Source organism: Heterocephalus glaber, unplaced genomic scaffold (genome assembly GCF_053883595.1).
Source record: "Heterocephalus glaber isolate CG9 unplaced genomic scaffold, H.glaber_assembly_v1.0 deba00001497, whole genome shotgun sequence".
Lineage (NCBI taxonomy): Eukaryota > Metazoa > Chordata > Mammalia > Rodentia > Bathyergidae > Heterocephalus > Heterocephalus glaber.
Window position 1 is genome coordinate 6,831,732 of NW_028258320.1, and position 27,448 is coordinate 6,859,179.

At 36.2% G+C, this 27,448-nt stretch overlaps 1 protein-coding gene across 14 annotated transcripts in view; it reads right to left on the reverse strand.

The window, feature by feature from the left end:
• Supt3h (SPT3 homolog, SAGA and STAGA complex component) overlaps positions 1–27,448 on the reverse strand; it is a 401,578-nt gene that overhangs the window by 82,069 nt on the left and 292,061 nt on the right. For 9 of the 14 annotated variants that reach the window (XR_002395642.2, XM_004846434.3, XM_004846432.3 and 6 more), the window contains 5 exons: positions 22,483–22,558; positions 17,570–17,682; positions 16,718–16,825; positions 12,196–12,366; positions 6,512–6,622 (listed from right to left, as the gene is read on the reverse strand). Coding sequence is in view for 13 of the 14 variants with exons in the window: in XM_004846434.3 (XP_004846491.1) it covers positions 6,512–6,622; positions 12,196–12,366; positions 16,718–16,825; positions 17,570–17,682; positions 22,483–22,558 (579 nt within the window). In the remaining variant the exon portion in view is untranslated. Of the gene's footprint in view, positions 1–6,511; positions 6,623–12,195; positions 12,367–13,416; positions 13,527–16,717; positions 16,826–17,569; positions 17,683–22,482; positions 22,559–27,448 lie in introns of those variants that run through there. The other 5 variants (XM_087185364.1, XM_004846433.3, XM_087185365.1 and 2 more) reach the window with 3 other exon arrangements.

Sequence of the window (27,448 nt, forward strand, 5' to 3'; positions counted from 1 at the left end):
ACATGGGTCATTCTCAAAAACAGACCACATACTCACACATAGAACATGTTTAAGTAAGTGCAAAAGAACTGAAGTTATACCCTGTATATTATCAGACCATAGTGTGATGAAACTGGAGATCCATAACAAAAGAAACTCAAAAAATTTCATAAAGACATGGAAATTGAACAACACACTTCTGAATAACCAATGGGTCACAGAGGAAATTAAAGAAGAAATCAGACAGTTCATTCAATTAAATGACAATGACAATACAACATATCGGAATCTATGGGACACAATGAAAGCAGTCTTACGAGGGAAATTCATAGCAGTGAATACGTATATTAGGAAAACAGAATGAGCCCAATTAAACAACCTGATGCTGCACCTCAAGCTTCTAGAAAAAGAAGAACAGGACAACCCACAGCTCACACAAGGGAGGAAATTATAAAGATCAGAGGAGAAATCAATGCAATGGAGACTAAGAGAATGATACAAAAAAAATCAATGAAGCCAAGGGTTGGTTCTTTGAAAGAATCAACAAAATTGATAAACCCTTAGCCAACCTTGTCAGAAAAAGGAAAGAAAAGGCCCAAATCCATGCAATTAGGAAGGAAAAGGGTGAAATTACAACAGACTCAGCAGAAATCCAGAGGATCATCAATACCTATTTCCAGAACCTATACGCCAAGACAACACAGAAGAAATGGACAGATTCCTAGATACATATGAATTACCAAAGTTGAACAAAGAAGACCTAAAAATTCTGAACAACCCAATATCAACCAATGAAATTGAAAATGTAATTAAAAACTTATCAACTAAGAAAAGCCCAGGCCCTGATGGCTTCACTGCTGAATTCTACAAGACATTTAGAGAGGAACTGCTGCCACTACTGTTGAAACTCTTCAATGAAATTGAAAGGGAAGCAATACTCCCAAATTCATTCCTGGAAGCAAGCATCACCTTCATCCCCAAAGCAGAGAATGACCCAACTGAAAAAGAGAACTATAGGCCAATCTCACTAATGAACACAGATGCAAAACTTGTTAATAAGATAATGGCAAACAGAATGCAGAAGATCATCAAGAAGATCATATACCCTGATCAAGTGGGATTCATCCCAGGGATGCAGGGATGGTTCAATATATGCAAATCAATCAATGTAATACACTATATCAATAGAGCCAAGGACAAAAACCATATGATTATCTCCATAGATGCTGAAAAAGCATTTGTCAAAACCCAACATGCATTTATGATAAAAACCTTACAAAAAATTGGAATAGATGGTCTCTACCTCAAATTGATAGAAGCCATCTATGAAAAACCAACAGCCAATATCATACTAAATGGTCAAAAACTGAAATCCTTCACATTAAAATCAGGAACAAGACAAGGATGTCCACTATCACCACTCCTCTTCAATATAGTTCTGGAAACATTAGCCACGGCAATTAGACAAGAGAAAGAAATAAAAGGAATAAAGGTAGGAAATGAAAAAGTCAAACTGTCATTATTTGCAGATGACATGATACTCTATATAGAAGACCCCAAGAACTCCACCAAAAGTCTTCTAGACTTAATAACCAAATTCAGTCAAGTAGCTGGTTACAAGGTCAACACACAAAAATCAATAGCTTTCCTCTACACAAACAACAGACTCACTGAGAGAGAAATAGGGCAAACAATTCCTTTCACAATAGCATCCAAAAAACTGAAATACCTAGGAATCAACCTAACGAAAGAAATCAAAGACCTCTTCTCTGAAAACTATGGCACTCTGAAAAGAGAGATTGAAGATGATATCAGAAAGTGGACAGACATCCCCTGCTCCTGGGTAGGAAGGATTAATATAGTGAAAATGGCCATACTTCCAAAACTGCTATATAGATTTAATGCAATTCCAATTGAGATCCCAGCAGCATACTTCATGGACCTTGAGAAAACAATCCAAAAATTCATTTGGAACAAGAAGAGACCCAGAATAGCAAAAGCAATTCTAGATAACAGAGACATGGCAGGGGGTATCACAATCCCCAACCTGCAACTATACTACAAAGCTACTGTGATAAAAACAGCATGGTACTGGCAAAGAAACAGACCTGAGGACCAGTGGAACAGATTAGAAGATGCTGAAACAACTCCAGACACACTCAGCCATCTCATGTTCGACAAAGGAGCCAAACACCCTCACTGGAGGAAAGATAGCCTCTTTAATAAATGGTGCTGGAAAAATTGGGCTTCAACTTGCCAAAGACTAAAACTAGACCTATATCTCTCACCATGCACTAAACTAAAATCCAAATGGATTAAAGATCTAAATATTAAAATAGAAACTCTGAATCAGTTGGAACAGAGGTTAGGTAGAACCCTTGAAGACATCGGTGTGGGAAAAGATTTTATGAACAAAACCTCAGTTGCACGTGCACTAGCACAAACAATCAACAAATGGGATCTCTTCTTATTAAAAGGCTTCTGCACAGCAAGAGAAACCACCAGCAGTGTGAAGAGACAACATACAATGTGGGAAAAAATCTTCACCTGTTCTTCCTCAGACAAAGGTCTACTATCTCGAATCTATAAAGAACTTAAAAAGATCAGACCTCCCAAATTTAAAGACCCAATCCGAAAATGGGCATCTGAAATGAACAGACATTTCTCAGACAAAGAAGTAGAAATAGCAAATAAATACATGAAAAAATGTTCAACATCACTGGTCATTCGAGAGATGCAAATGAAAACAACGCTGAGATTCTACTTCACTCCAGAAAGAATGGCTGCTATCATGAAATCAACCAGTAACAAATGCTGGTGGGGCTGTGGGGAAAGAGGAACCCTGCTCCACTGCTGGTGGGAGTGTAGACTGGTGCAACCACTGTGGAAATCAGTATGGAGATACCTCAAAGAACTAGGACTGGAAGTCCCATTTGACCCCGCTATTTCACTGCTGGGGATCTTCCCCAAAGAATTTAAAGAATCATACCACAGTGATATATGTGCACCCATGTTCATAGCAGCACAGTTTGTAATAGCTAAAACTTGGAAACAGCCCAAATGCCCATCAACTGGAGACTGGATAAAGAAAATGTGGTTTTTTTATAAAATGGAGTACTACTCAGCCATAAAAAATGAGAAATTAGAGACATTTATAGCTAAGTGGATGCACATTGAGGCAATACTCTTAAGTGAAATAAATAGGACACACATGTATAAATACCGAATAGTTTCTCTGGTGTGAGAAACTGAAAGTGTAAATAAGGACTAAATGTGTAACAGGTAATGTGAAATAGGGAGAAGAGGGGCAAAGGGGAAGGAAGTGGGAGGACTAGGGGAAAGGATAGAAGGGAATGGGATTAATACGAGAAAATGGAAAAATAGGGACAAAATCTTTGTAAATAGGGAGGAATGGAGGGGTTGAAGGGAGGGCTGGGCAAGGGTGAAAAATAAGAACCAAGAGAGACTATGTAAAGGTGCAAATTTCCAATGATGAATGTCATTATATTGTATACCTAAAATGTACCAGTGATTAGAATGAATAATCGATAACGCAAAATAGGAAGAAAAGGTCCAAAGGGTAGGGGTAGTGGGAGGGGCAGGGGAAAGGAAAGAAGGGAAAGGAAAAATGATGAGAAATGGAAAAAATGGAAATAAAGTCTTTGTAAATAGGGAAGGGTGGAGGGGGTGAAGGGAGGGCTAGGAATGGGGAAAAAATAAGAACCAAGATGCATCATGTAAAGGTACAATTCCCAATGAGAAATGTAATTGTGTTGTATACCTAAAATGTACCAATAAAAGAATTTAATTAAAAAAAGAAAAAAAGTAAAAACAGACTATCAGTGTACCAGAATAATTCAAAAATAATACTAAGAGCTAGATATTTTATGGCAAATTTAGGGGTAAGGTTAGGATTGTAGTCTGCAAGTTATCTTGGGGGTAAATGCTGCAGCAGCAAGCATCTCTGGCAAGTATTCTTGGGGGCATGTGTCACGTATTACAATACACACCATGAATCTGTCTTCCTGATCCTATGCAGCTATGAAGAGCAAAGATCTCAGATTGCCAGGTAATGGAGCAGACCTTTTCAGGAGAACCCTGAGGAGGAATCAAATCTTGGTGCCCCCCTCAGGTAGGGTTTCTTTACCATTCACTGCTAATTTGCTTGTCTGCTGGGACACTGGCTACGTGAATATTTCAGGTCCTGGATTAGTTTTTCTATTTTTCAGATCTACTTAAGTTAAGCATTTTAAAATAGTATCATTAGTTTTAAAATATGTAATGGTTATGTGTATTTGATAACCATTAGCTTAAGCTGTATTTAAACCTGGATTAAAGAACATAGTTTACATACAGTACAGTCTTATATTGCAAAAGAAGTAACACATGAGTACCAGGCTAGACATGGGGTGGAGGTGTATATACACATACAAGTATACACACACACACACACACACACACACACACACACACACACACACACAGCCATCGACTGAGATGCTCTTGAATGATCTGCTTGGTCTACTTAAAAACAAAGCCTCAATGGATGAAACAGCTACCACCTTCTTTTTAAAGAAGACATCATGATTATGAGGTTCTTCCCCTGCCCTGGATATTTTCCTTTATGAAATTCTATTTATTACTTTTAGGTAACATTTAAGTGAGTTCTTCAAAATTCTTTTTCCCTTTGCTATCCATTAAGCACTTCTAAATTATCATCAGCACTGCCTCCATTTTCTTCTCTCTCCAAACCATCACCTCAACCCACTGGTCATTATTTGGCTCTAAGGTATGGATATTATAGTTTTATACTTTCCGCCACTCACTGTCAAGTGGTTATATTTCTTTTTTGGGGGGAGGCGGGGTACCAGGGATCGAACTCAGGACCTTACACTTGTGAGTCAGGCGGTGGAACCACAGGGCTAAATTCCTGGCCCCAAGTGGTTATATTTCAGTTGGGTTTAAAATTCTTACTTCCAAATATCATATTTCCATAAAGCTTATTTTTCTTTTGGCTTGTCACTTAGAATAATCTCAGCTATCATGTAGAAAAAAAAGGTACTTGATTTCATTCTTTTCAGTTGTAAGAACTTTTATTCATATAAAAGGATATATAGCTTTAATGAGCAGTATTAAAATCATGTTTTGCTTAGGGTGCAGCTCAGGGGTAGAGCACATGCTTAGCATGTATGAGGCCCTAGATTCAGTCCTCAGGAAAAAAAATTAAAATAAGATAGAAAATAAAATCATGTTCTTATGAGATACCAGCCAAATTTTAAGTACCTTATGAAAGTGAAAATGATTATCACCATTATAAAAAGCTTTTAGAGACATTTATAAAAGACATTCTTGGCCTTGACACTGAGAAGACATAAAATTCACAATAACTAAAGAAAATAAAGAATGGTAAAAGAAACAAAAAAAAATAAAGAATAAAAAGAAACAAAAAAAATCATGACTCATGAACAAGTAATAGTACATTCTATTCTTAGGTAAAAACACACTAAGTCATACTTACTCTTTTTATGTTTTATACAATGTTATTCATATATACTCTAGATTAGTATATTAAAACAGAAGTTAATATCAAAACAAGTAAAATTTAGCCAGGTGTGGTGGCGTACACCTGTAATAGCACTCTGTGAGGCTGAGGCAGGAGGACTGCCAAGTTTGAGCCCTGCCCGGGCAATTTAGTGACAGCAAGATTCTGTCTCAAAAGGGGCGGGGCTCAGGGGGCTGGAGGCTGTAGATGTAGCTTAGTGTAGAATCCCTGAATTCAATCCCCAGTACCAGAAAGAAAGAAAAAAAAACCCAACCCAGTAAATGTCACTGTTCTTCAGTTATGTAAATCAAATCTTACTTCTGAATGTTAAACCAATTCCTTAGAAGCAAAGCTCTTGGAACAACTTCTGTTACACACATATAGTGTTTTTAAAGATATATAGGATGAGCACTTAATTAAAATACACCTCTGCATGCACACTTTCTTTATGCTGCTGAAATCTTGAGTCTTTAATTCTCCATTAAAAAAATAAAACCATGATTATAAGCTTTCAAATCATTCGAAGACGTGAAAGCCCGTTTGCAGTTCAGCCCAGTTCAAAGCCAGGAAAGAAATCATTTCTTCTTCTTCCAACTCAAAGTGTGTTTAGAAGAAGGATGTCTGATAGAAGTGGTAATGCCAATCTAACCAATTTTAAAATATAAAGTGCCTCTAACAATATTTGGATACATATAATTTGACAAAAGTTTTATAAACCTAAGCTTTGAAAAATAGAAAATATAAGCCCCAACACAAAGCTTAATATGTAATTGAAAGAAAATAATATTTTGTAGAAAAAAAATTTGTCCTCTCAAAAAGAGACAAAAAGACTAACTTATTTCCCAAGAGAATTATGCCACTTTTATACAACAAAATTATGGTCACCGCAAATTGCTTTCAACAATTCCACTGCTTCTTCATTTAACCACTTGAAAATCAAAATTCTTTCAGATTATAAATATAACTTTTTATAACTCTGTTATTACGTACCGTGAATGGGGAAAGGGGGCCAATCTTGTGGCTGTGGCGTCGGATAGCCTCTCTGATGTGGCAGGGCTGGATGGCATCGCTGTGAGCCTCCACACCACAGGCCGCGGTGCTCTGTGACAGAAAAACACATAAACTGTTACTAAATCAAAAACACGCAACAGAACTACAGTGTATGAAATATGAAAATAAACTTTTATAAAACAGGCCATTTCCCTCCTTAGGATGCACATTGCTGCTGCCATATACTTCAACTAAAAAAAAAGTTCCATTAACAAATCAAAGATGACTGTTATGTGACCCCTTCTGAGAAGACCTCTACCAAATGTAATTTTTATGCCTACAATATTTCACCTAAGCCTGCATGTCAAGGTACAGAACGATACCACTACTTGCGTGTAGATGAAGTGTCACAAGAGCTCACTGAAAGAACCACAGGAAGCTATTTTTTAAAAAACATTTTAACATTTATTATTATAAATGTTTCTTGGGAGATTCCTGGGCATATTTCTGAAATAACTGGAGGGTCGTGCTTGCTTCGGCAGCACAGATAATAACTGGAGGGTAATCAATTTTAAAAGAAAAAAGCAAAATTCATATGTATTTGTTTATTGTAGAGGAGACTGTCATAAAAAAGCATTCCAACTTGGTTCCTAATTTTCTTGGTGTCCTTGAGACAAAACACAAAAACTTTGTATTTTTATCTCATCCATAAGAAGGAATTTTGCAAACACAATAGGATATAAAGAAAGAAAAAGATTTTATGCAATGAAATTATTTACAACTCAAGAAATGACAGATGTGTATGTATGTAACATGACTTTTCAAAAAACATTAAAATGCTCAGTTAGGGGTACTACAGTCATGTGGACTGGTTGTAAGTCCTGGCTTCTCAATTGCCTTGGTTACAGATCCCAGCCCTACCACTTACAAGGTATGTCAAGTTGAATAATATTCCTGGGCCTCAGTTTCCTCATCTGTACTTTGGGACAACAATTATAATTGCTCTATAGGATTGTTGTGAAAATTAAATGAGTTGAAGTACATAAATCACTTAGAACAGGACCTGATACCTGTCAGCTATTAATAGTATTGGGTGATTATTTAAACTAAGAATTATAAATGAAAACTCGGTCTACTTTCAAGGGCAATAGGTACCAGATGCCAGGTCCTCAATGTTAAAGAATCAAGAGAAAGAAATAACTCAGTCTGTATATTACTATAACTTTGGCCTAGAACTCATTTGTAGTCACCTAATTAACGTCACTTATTACTCTGATATTTACTACAAATACTATAATTTTTCTGATAATTACCACAATTTTTAGTCTACAATTCTTTGTAGGGAATATAATTCTAGGGTTAGAAACCTCTATGGATAGACAGCAAATTAGCAAAATCTTACCAAAATAAAGAAAAGTACAATAACTGTGTCCCAGCAATTTTACTTCAAAGAATTTATCTTACTGGGCCGGGGATTTAGCTCAGTAGTTCTGCTGCCTGCCTCGCAAGCGCAAAGTCCCAAGTTTGATCCCTGGTACAAAAAACCCCACAAACAACAACAACAAAAAACCCCCAAAAGAATTTATCCTACAGACATATTAAACACATGCAAAATAATATACACTCAAGGACATTTACCACAGCACTATTTGGACTAATGAATTAAATGCTCACCCTGAATATCTAGCTAAAGAAATTACCTTATGTCCATTCAAACAAATAGGAAACACAGCAACTATAACCACTCCTGTGGAGCTATTTCCAAGAGATATTATGTTAAAAAGATAAAAGGTAGTTGGAGATTTAGCTCAGTGGTTCTGCTGCCTGCCTCGCAAGTGCAAGGTCCCAAGTTCAATCCCCGGTACCAAAAAAGAAAAAAGAAAAAAGATAAAAGGTAGCCAGGTGGGTGGCACTAGGCCACCAACTGTTAGGAAAGACAAAAGACTGAATCTGATATACTTATTAGCACAGTTGGTCTCTGCAAGGGCACACCAGAAATCAGCATCAGTGCTGACCTCTTGAAGGGGAAGAGGGAGAAACCTATTTTTCACTGTATACTCTTCTGTACTTTCAAATTTACTCTTATACTATGTGCATACTTTTCCCATTACAAACTCAAAAAAAACTTTAAAATTTCCACAAAATAAGAGCATCTAACCTGAGCCTGAAATAAAACTTAAAATATAAATAAAACATGTCTCAATTACCTTTATTATTTTAATAACATTTGAAATAAACTGATAGGAATTACCCTAAGGCAGCAGTGGTGAACCTATGGCTCACATGCCGCAACAGGCTGTTTGTTTCATTGAAAGCTCTAAAAGGTTCACCACCACTGCTCTTTCTCAGTTTCTTCCCAATACCTTAAACATCTTCTGTGCCCAACAACAACCCAGATGCAATAGAGATATTTGTTACATAGAGATATGTAAATGAGAAGGGACACCGGAAATGAAGCTAAAATTTAAATGTGCATAGTATCAATTATAAAATTACATCTTGGCATGGTTCTATAGCTTTTAATGGCAAATAGTTCCTACTGTACTAAGTTATAGCTAAAGGTGTAAGCATCGGACAAGTAACAGTGAAAGAAGTCCGTGAGAGCACTTAAGACTGGCAAGGGCAGGTTTAAGCTTAGATGATGGAAACAGGTCGGGGTTGAGTGTCCTAATGTTATTACTGTGGCCCATGAGCCGGCTCCAGTGGGTGTTGAAGTGGCTAAGACACGACATCAGAAGCTTCATGAACTAGAGGCCAGAGTTCAGGGAAACCAAAGCAGGTATAAAGTAAGGGAAAAAAATCCCAAGAAAGACACAATCAAAGTGAAGAATTTCCACACTTGGTATACAAATTTTACCTACATCTGTGACCTCTAAGCTATTCCTGTGTGGTTTCACTGCTACCACTCAAGAGAAGCCTGAAATTTAGAGGTAAATCTAGAAGAGTGGATTCCCTGCTGAACACAAACAGAAACATACCATTACTAACAACTCTCTTCATAGAAATATAACAGAATCCCATAATGTCAACAATGTTTTGCTCACAATGTCTAAAATATAAGTGAAAATTAGAAAGAAAATTAGAAGACATGCAAAAACAAGCAAATGTAACCTATACTTGTTGAAGACCAAGGGAATTCAGATAATTATTTAATTCAGGAAATAAGGATTTTAAAGCAGCCATTGTGACTGTGCACAAGAACATAAAAGAAAATGTACTTATACGTGGACAAATAAAAATTATAGCAGATAAGCCACAAAAAGAAATAGAAATTTTAGAAGTGTAAAATAAAATGTTAGAAATAAAACATTACTGGATGGGTGTAAAAGATTGGAGCTCACAGAAGAAAAAGTCTGGAATATAAAGAAAGATCAATGAAATTTAATCCTTAAGCTAATCACTCCAAAAGATGATGTAAAAAGACATCACAAAAAAAACCAATATTTAAAATTAATTTCTAGAGAAAGCATACAATTAGCCCCAAAGAGAAAAGAGCAACAAAAACAGAAGAAAACAAATAGCGAAGTATCTGATCCATCTCCATCCATGTCATTAAATGTCACAGAATTAAAGACTACAATTAAAAGATGAGACATAAAGAACAAAGAGAACTCCAACTATTTGAGAGATTTATTTTCAATATACACTATTTGTCTTTAAATATAAAAGCAGATACATTTAAAGGAATAGATTAGAAGACTATATTGTATAAAGAGTAATCACAAGAAAGCTAGAATGGCTATATCAGCCAGATAAAGCATTTCAGGATGGTTAGTATTGCCAATGAGGAAAAGAGAAATTTCATAAAATCAAACAGAAATATTCTGTGTTCATGATCATAAGACTTGATATTGCTAAGATGTTCATGTTCCAAATTGATGTAAGCATTCAATCCAATCCTTTTCACAATCCCACAAGGGTTTTTTTTTTCCTTTTTGGTAGAAATTAATAAATTAATTAAAAAATTTACATAGGAATGCAAAGGACATAGCATATCCATATGAAGATTGAAAAATAACATTTTGAGGTCACATATTATCTGACCTTAAAATTTACTCTACAGCCGTATCGGTCAAGTCCACATAATATTTGTCAAAGAAATGAAAGATAAATGAGTAAAACAGGTGAAATCTTAGAACTAAATGTTAAAACTAAAGCTATAAAGTTTCCAGAAGGAAACCCAGGAGAATATCACCAACTAGGGAATAGGCAAAGACTTCTTAGATAAAACATGGAAAGGTAATAAACATAAAAGAAACAAATTGGATAAATGAGACTTCATTAGACATTCAGAACTGATGCTCATCAAAGACACCAATAAGACAATGATTAGGTCACACATAAGTTGAGAGAAAATATGTGAAAAGCTTATTTTCACATATGAAATGTTACTCAGGATATATACAGAGCTCCTATATACTGGTTATGAAAGCAAATGCCCCCGCCCCCCAAATGGAGTAGAGGATTTGAAGAGAAACTTCTCAGAGGAAGATAAATGATGGGTGGCCCAGTCAGTACATACAAAAGCATTCAATACTGGTCAGAGAAATATACAAACTATAATGGGTTACCAATAATCATTAGAATTACTAAAAGTAAAAACAGTAACAACATCAAATGTTAGTGAAGATATGGAGGAACTAGAATGCTTAAATATTGCAGGTGGATGTATAAAGAAATGATACAACCTTTTTGGAAAAAAAAAAGGCTTGCAATTTCATTAAAAATCAAACACATACAAAACTCTGTGACTCAGCAATTTCATTTCTAGCTATCTACCTACAAGAAGTGAAGGCATTTGTTCTTAAAGACTTGTACATATTCCAATTTATTTATAATACCCAAACACTGGTAACAGCTTAGGTATCCACCAAAAGAAGAATGAATAAACTGGGATATTCCTACAATGGAACGTTAAGTCAACCATAAAGAACTGTATGCACACTGAAAAATAAAACTTTCAAAACCTCAAGAGTAAATGAAATTTCATATAAAAATACTACTACATTCTTTTTATAAGAAGTTCTAGAATGGAAAAATGAATCTATGATAAAAAATCAGAGCAATGGCTGTCTTACAGGGGATAATGGCAGTAATTCACTAGGAGGAAACATGAAGGCACTTTCAGAGCTGATGATTATGTCCTGTATTTAGACAGAGTTTTGGAAGAACACAGGTTAATATATTTGTCAAAACTCATTAAATGGTATACTTAAGGGTCAAGTGGTTCACTGTGCATAAAACTTACCTTAAAAAGAAACTATGAATCATACATACATAAGTGTTTAGGTATAAAACGTATTTCCTTTGCAAAGTAACAAAAATAAAAAAAGGTGAACAACAGGATGGACAAATGGATGAGTAGACAGACAGTGACAGTATATATTAATAAACACAGTAAAATGTTAATTGTAGACTCTAGATGGTAGATGTAAAGTGTTCTTTACATAATTCTTTAGAATTCTGAATGCTTAAACATTTTTATAATAAAATATCAGAAAAATATCAACATTTTTCTTTATCCAGAAGAACATTATTTAGTAAAAGTCATTAAATACAAGTAGATGTAAAATGGTTGATGTAAAAAAGTCAAGCTGTGAGAGAAAGCAAGCACATTTTTCCTATCTCTGAAAAGAATTCAATGAGACTCCTCATACTTCCTGAGGGAAAAAATGGTCACTGACCTTTTTTCTTTTCCTTTGCTTGGTTTTGGCACTGTCCGGCCCAGCACTCCCATTCCCAAGGGCCCCTGGTGTGGTCTTCCCTGGGTGCTGTGATCCGGATGGTGGAGCTGTTGGCGTTGGGGGTGGAGTGTTCTCAGGGGAGTCTGGGCAGGACTTCATACAAGACCCCTGCTAAGAGACATGGCTTTGAAATCACATGACCAGGTCTTCTGCTAATATCAGCATTGTTTTAATAGCTTATAACACAATGCTACTTGCAGCTTAAAAATGTAAAAAAACTATTCTTATTTGTCCATAGAAATGAGGCTGTATCCTGCCCCTAAAGGTTCTAAATATGTTACTTTTTAATCTACTTATTTAGACAAAACCAGAATTCTTCACCTCTGGCTTCTAAATCTCTGCTGGGCTTTTCACTTACACATATTTCTGCATGGAGTTTTTGGTAACATTTCAAAAGGAGCCCTAGATTTTCTGGCCAAGCTGGATGCCTTTCAGACATCCTTTGTGTCAGGGGCACCAGCACTTCCCCAGCATGGAGACTTCATGCCTGGGGGTCCCTGCATGTTCTCCAGCCCTTCCCCCTTCTCATGCCTTCCTTTCCCCCTTGCATCTCTCATGACTCTAGTTTCTTGGGCCAGACTGCAAGTCTGTTCTTTCTTTCTTGTGGAAGCACTGCAAATATTTTGAAGACTGTATTTTCAGTTTCTTCTCTGGTATGGTCAAACATCCAAAATTCTTTCAATGGGTTATTCTTAGGGTTAGGTATTCTTAGGTATATTTTTAGTTTCCTCCTTCTTTACCCTCCCCTACACACATCATTGGGTCAATGCTCATCCTATACAAAATGTAAAAATTTTATTTAAAAATTTAAAAATTGAAAAATTCCTTGTTACACCACAGTATTGTCTTCTAGGAAATTTATAGGCAAATGAAAATCTCTAAGTCTTTTTCCAATATGGTATTATTAATCTACATTTTCCTCATTCCTTTTTTTTGGAGAAAGGGTCTCACTATTATAGTCCAGGATGGCCTTGAACTCACTGTGTAGTCCAGGCTGGCCTCACACTTGCAGCAATCCTCTTGCCTCATCCTCCCGAGTGCTAGGATTACAGGCATGCACCACATGCCTGGCAATTTCATTATTCTTATCAACCACAGTAATCATAATATATACTGGCTTATACTTCTCTATAATATTTTTAAAATTATACTATAGTTTACCAAATGTCTTGCTGAAATTGAGATTCTGGTTTCAAGAATATTTCTTAATCTGTTTGTGGATAAACAGTATCAAACGAAAAGGAATGTGGATAATCCGGTACAGCTTGTTCCTGGAATAATGAGATAAAGGCTGAGTGTTCATTATCCATAATGCTTGGAATGAGAAGTGTTTGATTTGTGAATATTTACATCACTTTTAGCATTCAGATCACAGATAACTATGTGTAAACTATATGTTAAAAACAAAACTTGGAAGTTTGCTTGGATGAAGAACCTAAGCTTAATTAGACCAGTCCCTTACATAGTTAGTGTTCAAGGATGATATTCCTATAAGGCATGGTAGTGAATGTCTGTAATTACAGCACTTGGGAGGCTGAGATAGAATTTCGAATTTGAGGTCACCTGGGCTACAAAGCAAGTTTGAGGTCAGCCTGATTTATGCAGTAAGACCCTATCTCAAACAAACAAACAAACAACAACAAAAAGTACATGCAGAGATATTAATCCCATGAGACTGAGGGTTTCAAGTCCAAGGCCAATCTAGTTAATCTAGCACCACTATTCAATCTACTTAAAACACCCTTCTGAACCCATTATCCTTTAGCCCCAAATCCTTCAGCTGTTCCTTAATAACTCTAGCAGTCTAAGACTCTATACAGTGTGGATCTTAACCGCTTAACAGTTTACCCAGAGTGTCACTTGCGCAGGTGTCATTTCAACCAGTCAATTCTTATATTGAATAAATTTGATAGAAGCATCATTTTTATATTTCCTGTTATATTCTTATAAAAATTAATGAAAAAATATGCATTTTTTGGTCATCCTGTATTTAAATAATTGGACGGGTAAGTGGTTAATTTCCTAATCAAACTTTCTACTAAACCTCCACAACAAACCTTTAGCTTGAGTTTGTTTTGGTACTAGGGATTTAACCTAAGGCCTGTACATTGAGCTGCATCTCCAGTCATTTTTGTTGTTTTTGAGATAAGGTCTCACTAAGTCACTAAGTTACCCAGGCTGGGTTTCACCTTCCATTCTCCTGCCTCAGCCTCCCAGGGTGCTGGGATCGCAAGCACTTTCTTTCCCTCAACACTCAGCTTTCTCTCTGAGTCTTTGTAACTAGAGTTTATGTGTGTGTGTTTGATTTTAAACCCTGTACTTTCTGTTTCATTTGGAAATTATATATGCTATCTTGAATTGCTGGTTCATTTATTGTTTGTTTGTTCTGTATCCCTGAACACAGCTTCTGCCAGTCTACAGAGTCCTCTCGGGACTCAGTATGGTATAGTCCTGGATGTACAGGCCCTTGAAATTGGTTGCTGACTGCGGTGCTGATGAGGAAGATTCCTGCTTCAGAGTGGTATTCTCTTTGTCGGTCAGGTAATAAAGGGCAGGAAGGAAGGCAGTCTTTATGAATGTCCACTCTGACTACCTGTCACAGAGGAGGCAAGGTGCTAACCAGGCCAGGAAAAACCTGAGTCTTACACTAACATTCTGTTGGAACACTGACACTTGCGCCCTCACCTCCCAGGAAGCCCAGGAAATCCAGGACACACACAGGACATTTTTCTCAACTGCTGTGTAGCTGGGAACAGCCACTGTGGTTGCTGAGCAGTTGCCCAGGGCGGCTTGGCCACCCTGGAGAACCAAGAAAGGGGAGGACTAAAGAGCTTTCCTAGCCATACCAGCAATCACTTGAATGTTAAGGGAAAACTAGGCTTGTTATATTCACAGTAAATTTCCTCAATTAGAAATGTTACAACAAATTTGTCTGATGTTAATGGAAAGCATACTTTCACATATATTCATACAGTGAACATGCATCAAAGACATTTTAAAGGGTGTTCTTTGACATCAAAATCTGGGTTTGAAACATAAAGAAAACAAATAGCATTTAATCAACTAAGTAAGCTTTAGGGACTTTTAAAATATGTTGACTGATAATGACGTATGACCTTCCTAAGAAAAACAAGTGGATTTTTAATAAGCAAAAACATTTTCATCCTACTTGGATTTGAAGCCAGTTCGATCCTCTAGGACATAAGAGGATGCCAAGCTGACCTCTTGTTTGTAATGAGATGCTATACAGGTGTGTAACTTGGTACACTGTCTAAGTACTCTAGAGCAGAGAGACTGAACTTGGGATCCACAGGGTTCACAGATCCCTTAGAGCCCCAGGACGGCTTCACAGGGTTTTTTCAACCTGAAATTGTACGTAAAATTGGTGAATGTGTGTATGGAAAAGGGGTTTATAGTTTTCATCAGATTCTCAAAGAGTCTGTAGCCCAAAACAGTTTACACCTACTTCTTAGAAACTTTTTCTGCCACCATCCTCTATTAAGAGGGAAGAGGTATTTGTAATTAAGATACAGTATAGATATAAAACAGCATTTTGCCATTTTTTAGGTTACATATTTTACTCAATTTGATCTAAAACTCACCTAATAATTATAAACATGGATGTTAACCTAATGTTTTTGCTGTCTCCTCTGTCATTATTAAATGGAATAATATGAAACTGCTATTTTTATGTAAAAAATGTAAAATACTGGCAAATGTATTCAACATGTTTATTTCATTTTTTGTTTTTAGGCATATGCTGCTCCAGAGAATACTGTATATACTAATAGTGGTACAGTTATTATGCCAAAATAAAAATGACAATAAGAGTTGAGACCCTGTAGGCAGTGGTCCCAGGAGCATAAACCAGATCAGAAAATGATCTGATTTTTACATCAGAGGGCCAATCTAAAAGCTAAAAATGAATGGAGGCAAGCCTCTTTAAATCTTGTTTATACAAAAATTAATAAATAGAAAGTTATTTTTAAAACACCAGGAATTATTAAATGAGTAATAATAACTATTTTTTCTTTCTGGCAGGGCTGGGGACCTGAACCAGAGCCTTGCACATGCTAGGCAGGTGCTTTACCACTGCACTACATCTCCAGGCCAAGTCCATCTTTTGAGGCACAAAGAAATAAATAATTTTTCCCATCATTATTAAATCACCTAAAGCAATGGCTCTTTTACAAGAAAATGAGCTGCAACTAGCTCTCTTGCTCTGAAGGGCTGGGAAAGCCAAGTTGGGGAGAAAAAAGGTAAAAAATGGTATGAAGTAGACTGTCAGGGTGTGGCACACAGTAAGCACCCAGTATATATCCGTTTAAATAATGAATATTTAAGGTTCTTTGACTTAAGTCTACACATGCCTACACAGTCTGTTCCAAAGACCTACTAAAGCAAATCCCAGATATATGACAAAATTCAAAGATGTATTAAAGTCAGATTTTCTGATACATACCTCAGGAGAGCTGTGATATTGAATGAAGGTTGCAGAAATGGCATGACTGAAAGGGTCTCCTGCCTTGGTTACCATGTCCTGCCTCACAAGAAGAGCCAGATCCACTAACTGGAAGAACAGAGCAATGGAAATAAAGTCACATGGCTCAAGTGGCAAACCTAAAAGTGATACAGCTTGAGTTGTTGATAATGCTATCTGCCTAACGACCTGTACGGTGGGCATGAGCAGAGATTTCTACTGACTGTTTAATGGGGCTATCTATGCATACCAGTGAGACGTTTTTACTTTCTAGTGGAATGGTTCTCAAAAGTCCTTTCATAATTACCAGGGAAGCATTTTGTAATGCAGAACACCGGGCCCCAGATCCAGATATTTCAGTTCAGGTCTGCTCTAATGCTAGTAAGGAGTTCTTGCTGTAACATGGGCCAAGGAGATGCTGATGCTGTGGCCTTTAGACCATGCCTGGAATAATTCTTCCAGGGTCCAAATTTGGGTGCGCATTTATGAAGCTCAGAAAGGCATTTTTCAAAGCTCAAAAATAATCTCTTGACATGGCAGATGAAGACTTAAGAGTTCAACATCATAAAAAAGTATGCAATCCATTTCTGGTTATGATAAAGATCCAAGAAAGTCCTTTTTTTTTTTTTTTTTTTAACTCTAACACATGCCAGAGCTGAGGATGCAAAGAAATATAATTGAACTAAATTCTGGAAAATGACCTGACTGTTACAGAAGAGAACTCATGGCTGCTGTCATTGTTGCTAGAGCAGGAGGTGGAAGAAAAACTGATAATGTGTAGAGTTGAGGAATAGCTGCCATGTGCTGCTTGATGTGACACTTCAGAATTCTTACCTGTGCCACTGTTTCATATGCTAAATATGCTAAGATTTCCATAGCTGCAACACTGGGTTTTATCTCCATGCTGCTGCAGTCCAACCAGTCTCGAAATTTGGAAGCTTTTTTGGCTAATCATTAAAAAGAAGAGAAATTTACCTTTTAAAATGTTTTAATACAGTACATTACTATCACAAAATGAAAATATCTCAAGAATTGCACAATAAAAATAAGGCATACGAAAGCAATGTTTTTGAACTTTCACTACTGCCTAGATTTTCTAGTCCCAAGAAATCCAAGATTTAACTGTTGGTTACAAAGAAACGCAATTGTTACCAGAATTTCCTTATGCATATGGATCCTTTATTTTCTATCTGTGGTATAAGACATAGTGAAATTAAACTTAATGTTTAGCACTTCTCATGTTGCTTTGGAGTATATCACCATTGGCCATGCTTAAATTACAGCAATGGTCAGAGATTTACTTGCTTGATTTAAATTTATCTCACTCTTGCAGAAAGAAAAATCTGAAGGAAGACTCTGATGAAAAAAGGAACATATAGAGACTGCATTTCCAATACTTTTCAAAATGTATGTATTACTAGAATAGGCTCAAAATTATCAATTTAGAATTAAATAAAACGAACTGATATTTGGCCTGATTTAAACCTGTTTTCCTGATTATGAAGATGTCAAAATTCTTAAGCCTAACTCAAAACCATCCAGTTTGATTCCAACCTGCCTTTACACTTCTCCTTACCACCTGGCTTGAGCACAGTCCTCTCTGTGTTCAGGCTTGCTCCTTTCCTTCCATGGGATGCTCTGCCACCACTCCTTCGTTCCTATGATCCCTGACCATAATGACCAAAGACATACTTCCCTACTCTAGTCCTTTATGGAAATCATCACATATCTTAAGCATGTGCTGATATATAGTATAGACAAATCATAAGTTCTTTGTGTGCAAAGCCTATGACTTCAGTCTTTAGCATAACAACAGTACCATGCATATACTAAACCAGCAACACATGGAACCTTTGATTAAATATCTCTAAACAAACACAGGCCTAAGCAGTCAATGGAATATAGCTCCTTTCTTAGACATCAGTAATATTTAACTAGTTACCTAGAAGGAAAAGATTGATAGTCAAGATTTTATCAAATCTACAAGGTAATCTTTTTGTAAAAATCCACTGATTATTTTTTTGATTCATCTGCTCCCACTGGTCTATAAAACACATAACAGTAACTCAAAGCATGATGTTTTTATCCTTATAGATAGACTCTTCATGGATCCCATATACCACAGAGTTTTCTTTCAAATAAATCACAAAAGACATGAAGTCCTGCTATTGAAGCACATATCCAAAGCTGTCAAATGTGGCAGAATTATGGTAATCCCCCTTAAAGCTATCTCCCTAAAGTAACTAATCTTCCCAATATTCTGACATGAAACATTCCATCTAACTAGTAAGCTGGAATAGCTCACAAACACTTGTGTAACATCTGTGGAATACTTCTGAAGTTAAAGTTAACAGGCAGCAATTTGGCAAGATCAATAAAATGTACCTTACTCACTTCATCTGACAGATTACCAGGAACACACAAACTGATATTTAGTGACCATGCTCTTAACAATTTAGCAGTGAAAAAAAAGGATTACTGTTAGTATTCAGTCAGATCTAACATAAACAACAGTGTTAACAGCTTCCTTGCTAGATTGTAAGCACTGAGAATTTAGCAACAAGGACCACACAGTCATTGCTGCATCACCACAAAATAATGACTGGCATTAGCAGACTCATAAGAAGGATTTCTAGAAGAGATGAATGACTGGATAAAAAAATTTCATTAACAGAAGGGTACAACCCACACTTTTCTATGTATATAAAAAAATGGATAGGGGGCCCTTAAATACTTGAATTGCTGCTTTTCTGTGGACAGGTGAAGACTCTGTGAGTTAATTCCTTCCCTGTCACCAGGGAAAGGATTGCTTCAGAGATGGGCCCTTCCAGGGTGGGACAGTTTGTCTACAGAAGAGGTGAGGGTATGAGATCCTTCCTCCTCATTCCTCTTGCCAAAGTATCAGGAGAATGGATCATCTGGTAACTAACAATAAATAGAATCCTACACAAAGGGCAAAAGTTCAACAGGATTCTGAAACTACCTGAGTTTTTAGCCTGCCCTGAACAACAATTCTACATAATGATTTCATAGGAAAATTTAAAGTTAATCTCGTAAGCCTTTTGTCTTTCTTATCAATAATCACTAGTAAAGTTTAATTTTCTTGCAATATTCTATTGTCTCACTTCTGTCTCCTCTTTCCTGATTTCTACCATCTCTTCTCACCAGTTTTTCCATTTCTGATCGTTTCCTAAGGGAGCTCTACAATGTTTTAAAGAAACTTCTGCAACTCTAACCTTTTCAAAATCTCTGCTCTTTGTACTAACTGACAATAGGTTTCCTGGGACAATAGCTTTCTCTGGTGCCTCCCTGGTAGGGTTCCCTACTTCCTTCCCTATTTATTGGACAACTACTGGTTGCCTGCCTGTGAGTTTCCCAATAGCAAAGGACCTGGAGACAAAGTCTGCATTCTCTTTGTTTCTCCTACAGGAAATATTCTGAGTAAGTAAATGGACAGCAGATTTCTACCAACAACAGACACTGAAGGACAATGGAATCATATTTTAACAAATAACTATCAGCCTAGTTTCCTATCCAGGAATAATCATTCAATTATGGGGGCAAAATGAAGTCATTTTAAGACAAAATTGAGTGCTTTATGTATTTACAGTGCCTCAGGAAAATGACACTAGGCCAAGATGGAAAGTTTAAATATATACCAACATTAAGTCTGGGGTATACATTAAAAAATTAAAGATAAAAACTGAAACAGTACAAATAGAATTTAGGATATACAATCTAGTACAGGAAAAATGGACGGAATAAAAATGAATCCAACAAATAGAGAAAAGGAGAGAATAAGCAAATAAAAGAGCACAGTAGATTTAAAACACAAAATAAGAGCATATTCAAACCCAAATGTATCAGTAATTAGACAGAGATTGAGCTTGTCATTTAACATACTGAGATTCTGACTGATTTTTAAAAAATCTAGATATTAGTTGTTATAAAAATGAAGTATAAAAAAAGTTGAAAGGAAAAGACTGAAAAATGATTTACCAGATATACCATAGTGAAAGCAAGGTTTGTGAATTGATATTAGTATCAGATTGAAAAGACTGACCTATATACACAGAAAAACAAAGGGCTATTGCATTTGACCCATGTCCTGCTGGGTCTGCTTATGCTCTGCCCATAAAATGATAAACCCATAATTTACACATGTACCAGGAATCCCAGTGACTGCTCTGATCAAACACTTACGAAGACAGAGATAGCAGGACCACTGTCTCTGGACCTTGGTAATTTATGGGAAGGAGAAAAGGAAGAAAGCCCCATAGCCTGACAAGTATAGGAATGTTTCCTAGGTTTGCCAACCCATGTGAACTAAGCACTCTTGACCTTGGTATTGGATAAAACTGACTCTTCCATCAGATTTTCCTAGGGAGGCCCCTATGAACACCACAGAAACAATCCCTTAGCTCTCCAGAAAAGAAAGTTAAGTGTAATATACTGTTTATATTATTATTATTTTATACAGAAAGGAAAATGTTAATTTTTAATCTATTCTAGTTTACTGTATTAAAAACAAAAAATGAACAAAAAATCTAATTTTCAAATAAAAAGCTTATTAGGAAACTTAAGATAATTAGTGTGAAATAACACTTCTGGTCCTTTAAATGAATTAAAGTAAATATGATTAAAAAATAGTTCAACTGCACTAAATGTTACTTTATAAACTAGAGATTTATATTTATAAGACCCAAATGCCATTTTTAAACCTAAAAATTACAACACAAAACCTCTCATTTGCTGAAATTGCCATGATCTGAAGTGTCATTTACTTAATGCTTCACAGATGTCTGATGCCGAATTGTTGGTCCGATTGGAAAGTATATTTAGTTCAGAAAAGTCTTCTAAAACATGTTTTCCTATGTTTTACTGACATTTACATGGGGCACTATTTGAAATGTGTCATTTATTTGTACTTTATGATCTATAAATGAAGCTCTCATTTTCTTTTTCTAAATCAAATACGCTGTTATTATGATCACACAATAGCTTTTTCGTTTAAAGACACCATTGTTTCTATAATCCCTCAGACCAGGGTCATGTGCTACTTGATCATATTTTTAACTGGACTTTTCATCCACTTTCTCTTTGACCTTTACTCTAAGAGTCTTAGTCATCGCTGAACTGTTGCTGTAAGGATGTTTTGCTCCACAATCCAGCCCACCACCATGAGTCTTTGTGTACTTTTAAGAAGCTAGTGTTTAGTGATGGGAAAGAACCAATTTTATTGTTAGGTTAGCAGTGTCATGAGATATCATGGTCTAGTGAATTTGGCTAACACTGAATGCATGCCACAGCAGGAGGTTAAAGATAAAAATGGAAAAGACTATTGACCTGAATATTCAGAAAAGGAAATTTGGTATTTATAATTAATACTGGGGCTTTTTAATGCCATGACTGTGCTAATACAGACTACTGTAGGTTTAGTACAGCCAGAAGTACTAGTACAAACATGACTAACAAACTGTAAAAGAATATTAAGAAAAAGGGAATTTTTCTGACTCAAGGTAATCTGGATAATTAAAATGGCTTTCCATGTATTACTCTTTAAAATCCCTTAAAACTATCACAGAACAATAGAATGTGGAAAAATCTTTTCTTCGCTCCCCCACAATGCAGAGGTTGTTTCTGTGACAGTTGTAACTATGTATACATTAAATATACCAATTCCTAAGGAACAGAGAGCATGACACAATGTCTTATACATATAATTAAGCAGTTAAATGCTTACTTACAGAAACTTAATTGTCGACTTTCACAGAATTCTGCATATTGAGCTGAATCCATAATTCGAGTCTGCCTTTCTGCTCTCTGATAGATAAAAAGAAAAAGAAATAATGTAAAGGAAATAGACTCAGAGCTAAAACTTATGTTTGAAGTACTGCACCATTTTTTTCTTACTCTATAGTCTAAGTGAACAGTTATAATACACATACACATACACACATACATACCATGATACATTAAATCATGGTAACAGCAATTGTGAACCTTGTTTCTTTCAGAAAGTTTAAAATATCATTTTCTGCTTCTTTGTTATTGAAACTAAAGCTGAAAGACTGAATTTCTTAGAATGTGTATTTTTAAAGTTTCTTAATTCTACCATTCTTTTAAAGAAAACTGTGAGGGGATATTAACCTAACAGAAAAACCATTATTAACTATTATTGCCCATCTACTTTAAAGTAGTAATTTTTCTATGTTAAAATAGGAGTCAGCAAATGAAATTCATATATTTCCCATCAGAATATGGTGCCAGAGGTAAGAGATTCATATTTTAAATTGCAAATAAAATAAATAAAAAAGTAAACACAACCCAGATCCTTTAATCCAAGTCCAGGTATGAGTCACAGTTTGGTATAGTTTTATCCGTGGGTTTCTGATTCAGTAGAGCAGATGTTTGCTGCTTCTCTGTCTCACAAGAGCTAGGATAATTATAATTCACCCATGGTCTGGTGGAAAAGAATATGACCGCTTCCTCTTCTTTGGTAAGGGAAGCATTTTGAAATGGGACAGGCTGGTACTTTTTGGAATGAGTTTCTAGCCAGCAAAGGAAAAAATTGCCTGAGATTTAAAATTGTTTTCTGCTTTGGAAGGACTTGAGCAACTTATCTTTATCACAGTTGTTGGACTACATAAGTACCACTTCTTCTAATGTCTATGGATGTTTTTGTATTTTAAAAACAAGTTATTCTTTTTATTTGATCTGAGTGAGTGGTCAACTTCAATAATATGTCAGCTGGTGAAACAAATATTGGTGTGTCAGCTGCAGTTCAATACAGGAAAGATCAACGGGGTAGTAGAAGCTCAGGTTAAAACTACTAACTGCTGTGGTTCCTCCTAGGACTGCTGTTTTTCCCTTCCTTATCTTCTTCTTTTTCTACCTTTTCCTTTCTTTCCTTACCTCCTCCCCCCAAATAAAAACTCACAAACATACTTATGTAGAGACATAAATCCAGACTTCCCTTATTTACCATGTAGGTTCAAATACCCTTTTTGAGCATTTATGAGCAAATAAATACTTAACATATAAAATGCTCACGCACACACGTGTATATATTTATGTATATAGGCATGTGCATTGTCTTGAGCATGTATCAGAAATACCATGTATCCTTAAAAGGGTGTGTTACTGGGTGAATTTTTACGTACTTGGAAGGATCTTTGGATATATAAATGCATCGTTTACTTTTGGCCTTTTCTTTTTTGTATATCTGACAAATGACTCAAATGTTTGCTGATGGAAAACAGAAAGCCAGGAAAAATTTGTGTGTTTTGAACATAATAAATGCATTACTAATGTATTTACCTAAAAAATCCTCTAAGACTGATAACACTGTCTCATTTATACGTATCTATGACTGTATATTTGTTTATAAGTACAAAATATATGTATGAGTATGTCTGACTATAGTAGGAAGCTCTCAGGTTTCAATTTTTAGCTCCTAGAAAAAAATGTGACACATGGCAAAAAACCAATGAACATTTTAAATAAATGCCACCATTTTTCTACAGGCCAAATGATGATTATCACCATAATGCAACTAGTCCCTCAATTTCCTTGTATTCCTACATTATCTTCTCTGCCACTCTTTAGCTAAGTTGCAGTCTCATCCACCCAATGTGTAGTGTACAGAAAGGATTTAGATCATCTAACTATGGAAAAAACCAAATGCTCCTAAAGAGATTCAACATTTTCTTCCTGTATTTGTGCTTATATAGTTGATGTTTATCTGCAAAAAATGATAATAGACATTTAATGTAGGAAAGTTTATCCTATAGGATTAAGGTTGCCTGAGTGTCTGGCTTTAATTAAGTGAAGTGTAGAGCCAGCAGAAAGTTCTGGACAGCAAAGCCTATAGACTGACTACATTTCAATGATACCCGTAAGCATCTGAAGAACCCTAGAGTATTAAGCTAACTTCATTCCTTTCAGACACCCTCATTAGTGCCCATTCTCCTTTGTCCACAATGCATCTTTGTTCTTTTTCAGTTCCTCCAGCATCTATGCAGGAACCTTTGAACTGAGCAGCACAAGGCAGCTGCCCTGAGGGCATGGCCAAGCAGCCATTTCCTCAGAGCCTGGCACACTGGAAACATGCGAGGTAGCTACTCAACAGTGAGATTTATGGGCTTGGCAGAGAAGAGCTACAGAGCGGCTTAAAGTTTATTTTGTTCTTAGCCTCTTCATTTAAAAGATAAGGAAATTGAGGGTCAGAGAGAAGGGGTTTGCCAAAGGTGACTAAGTTCAGACTGAAGCCCAGGAAGCCCAGTTTCTGAGCTAGCCTATTTGCATTATAAAAAACTGTCTCCAACCTACTTTTTTTTTTTTTTTTTTTTAACTCCAATGTTCTGTTAGCTGATTTAATCAGGAACTGTATAGCCATAATAAAATCATATAAATTCCAGAGAGGGTAAACTGTTTGTAAGTCCAAGACCCATTAAAAAAATGAAGACATTGGCCAAATATTAATGATTTTGGCTTGTATTTTTGGTGGCATCCTAATTCCAGTTTCCTATCTGCCTTTATTCAAAGTACTTAGTCAGAATCCAACCCATTCTACCTGTACAGTGGTCGTTCTTTTCTAATCCTGGTATTGTAAGAAATCTCTCCAGAAAAAAGTACAATGGGAAAAAAAAAATCTTAAAGCTACTACAATAACCTGATCAAAATACTAATGGCTACTCTGTGTAAGTAGCACAACCTCTAGGAGAAACAGCTTTAATAGCTCCATTTACAGCTGAGAACACTGTGGTTTAGAGAAGTTAGTGGAAACTTTAACAGCATACACTTAATGAAGAAGGAAAGCTAGAAAGGGGCAACCCTGGAGTCCACACGGCTTCTAGGAGAAGACTTGTGTGTCTCCTATTCTCTATAATGAAGGCTCCACTCCCTTCAGGTTCTGGTTTCTACTCTGAAAGGGCATTGTAAAGTTCATCTGATCATTCCATATGTTCATGAAACCAGAATAAAAACAACATATTGCTGGAATACTGAAAACACAAAATCTCTTAAATAAGAAAATTACTGAATAATCCTAGCTGGTTCATCACAGCCTCTCTTCATACTAAACACTCAAATGATAACAATGTTTTCCTGATCTCAGCCTGACATGTGAGTGCAAGGTCATCTTCAGATGACTCATGTTCTTGGATCTGCAAGTCCAGTTCCTCTTTTGCTTAATCAGCTCAGCCTGCCTACCCCTGATTTCTTTAGAGATCAACAACAGTGTTCTTGAACACTCAGAAAAATACAGAACATATTCATCTTATTCTGAAGTTAAATCTCACTGGTGTTACAATATAGCAGAGTATTGCAAGATAGGAGCACAAACAGAAAATGACTTTTGAAAGAATTATTCCTAAAATTTACCATTCAACAATGTTTTAAAGTTAAACTGAAGTAGACTTTTTTTTTTTTAAAGTAGACTTTTAAAGAGCATGGGTACGTTATCAGTCACTCATCTCACTACCGAGAAGTTACAGCTTTTTCTGGTAATTATAAAACAAACTTGGAAGCCAAACTTCCATGCCACATGCACTCATGTTCTGGGTCTTACCTAAATGAAAACAGCAAAGCAACTATCTCTGCATACACAGTACCTGGTATATTATTTGTCAGTTCAATATGAACACAACATACTCTTGGTATATATTTGTTAATGTGACTTTTGTTAGAGGAAGTTGGTTGTGTCTTTGAAAACTACTTTCAGCAAAGACAATCACCCTTTGTCTCACAGATGCGTCTGAGGCTGAAGGCTGGACTGTGTATACAGCTGGCACTCCACTGAAACTCGCCATGTGCTTTTACAGTACAGAAGCTACATGCTGGAATATCTCTTGGTAGCTTCTCAAGATACATCACATTTATCTTTCTTCAGTAACAGAACCAGAGCATAACTTTCAAACCAAATGAAAGTTTATCTACTCTCACTCCTACCTCAAAAAATTTTTATCCAAAAATCTTACTCTGATTACTCTCGTAAGTCTTACCATTAAAACATAAAGTTTCTTCTTTCTGGAAAGGAAAACATGACAATCATAATCTACAAGCTACCTCACATTGGACAGGAGCTGATGAACCTGAAAATGTCAAATAGAGTGGGTAGCAGCAGCATTCAGCTGCGTGACTTATAGAATGTTTGTGCATGTTTCTGGATATGGATATGGATGTGTATGCACATGGATGTATGATGTGCTACGTTTGCAAAAGAACCCTAAAAACTCACTGATACCAGACTGCTGAAGAAACATCCTCCAACTCACTGTGGGTAAGGAAGATGAGGCCAAAAAAGAGACAGTGGCAGAGGCATTTTGGTCCCTGAGTGTGTTTACTCTGCTTGCTGGGTCAGTTTGTAATTTAGATTTCCCCTACCCAAAAGCCAACTATACCTCTCTCAAAATGCATGGTAAACTAGGAGTGGTGGTATATACCTGTAATCACAGCTCTTTCGGAAGCTGAAGCAGGAGGATTACAAGTTCAAGTCCAACCTGGGCAACTTTGCAAGACCAGGTCTAAAAATAAAAGATTCAAAAAATGGCTTGAGATGTTTCTCATTGAGAAGGCCCTGGTTCAGTTCCCAGTACCACAAAACACAAAACAGAACACACAGTAGTTTCCCTTCTTTTTTTACTCTGCTATAAAACTCATCATTTTGGATCTGAAATACTGTAACAGGTTTTTGGCTAGTTCCTGCTATAT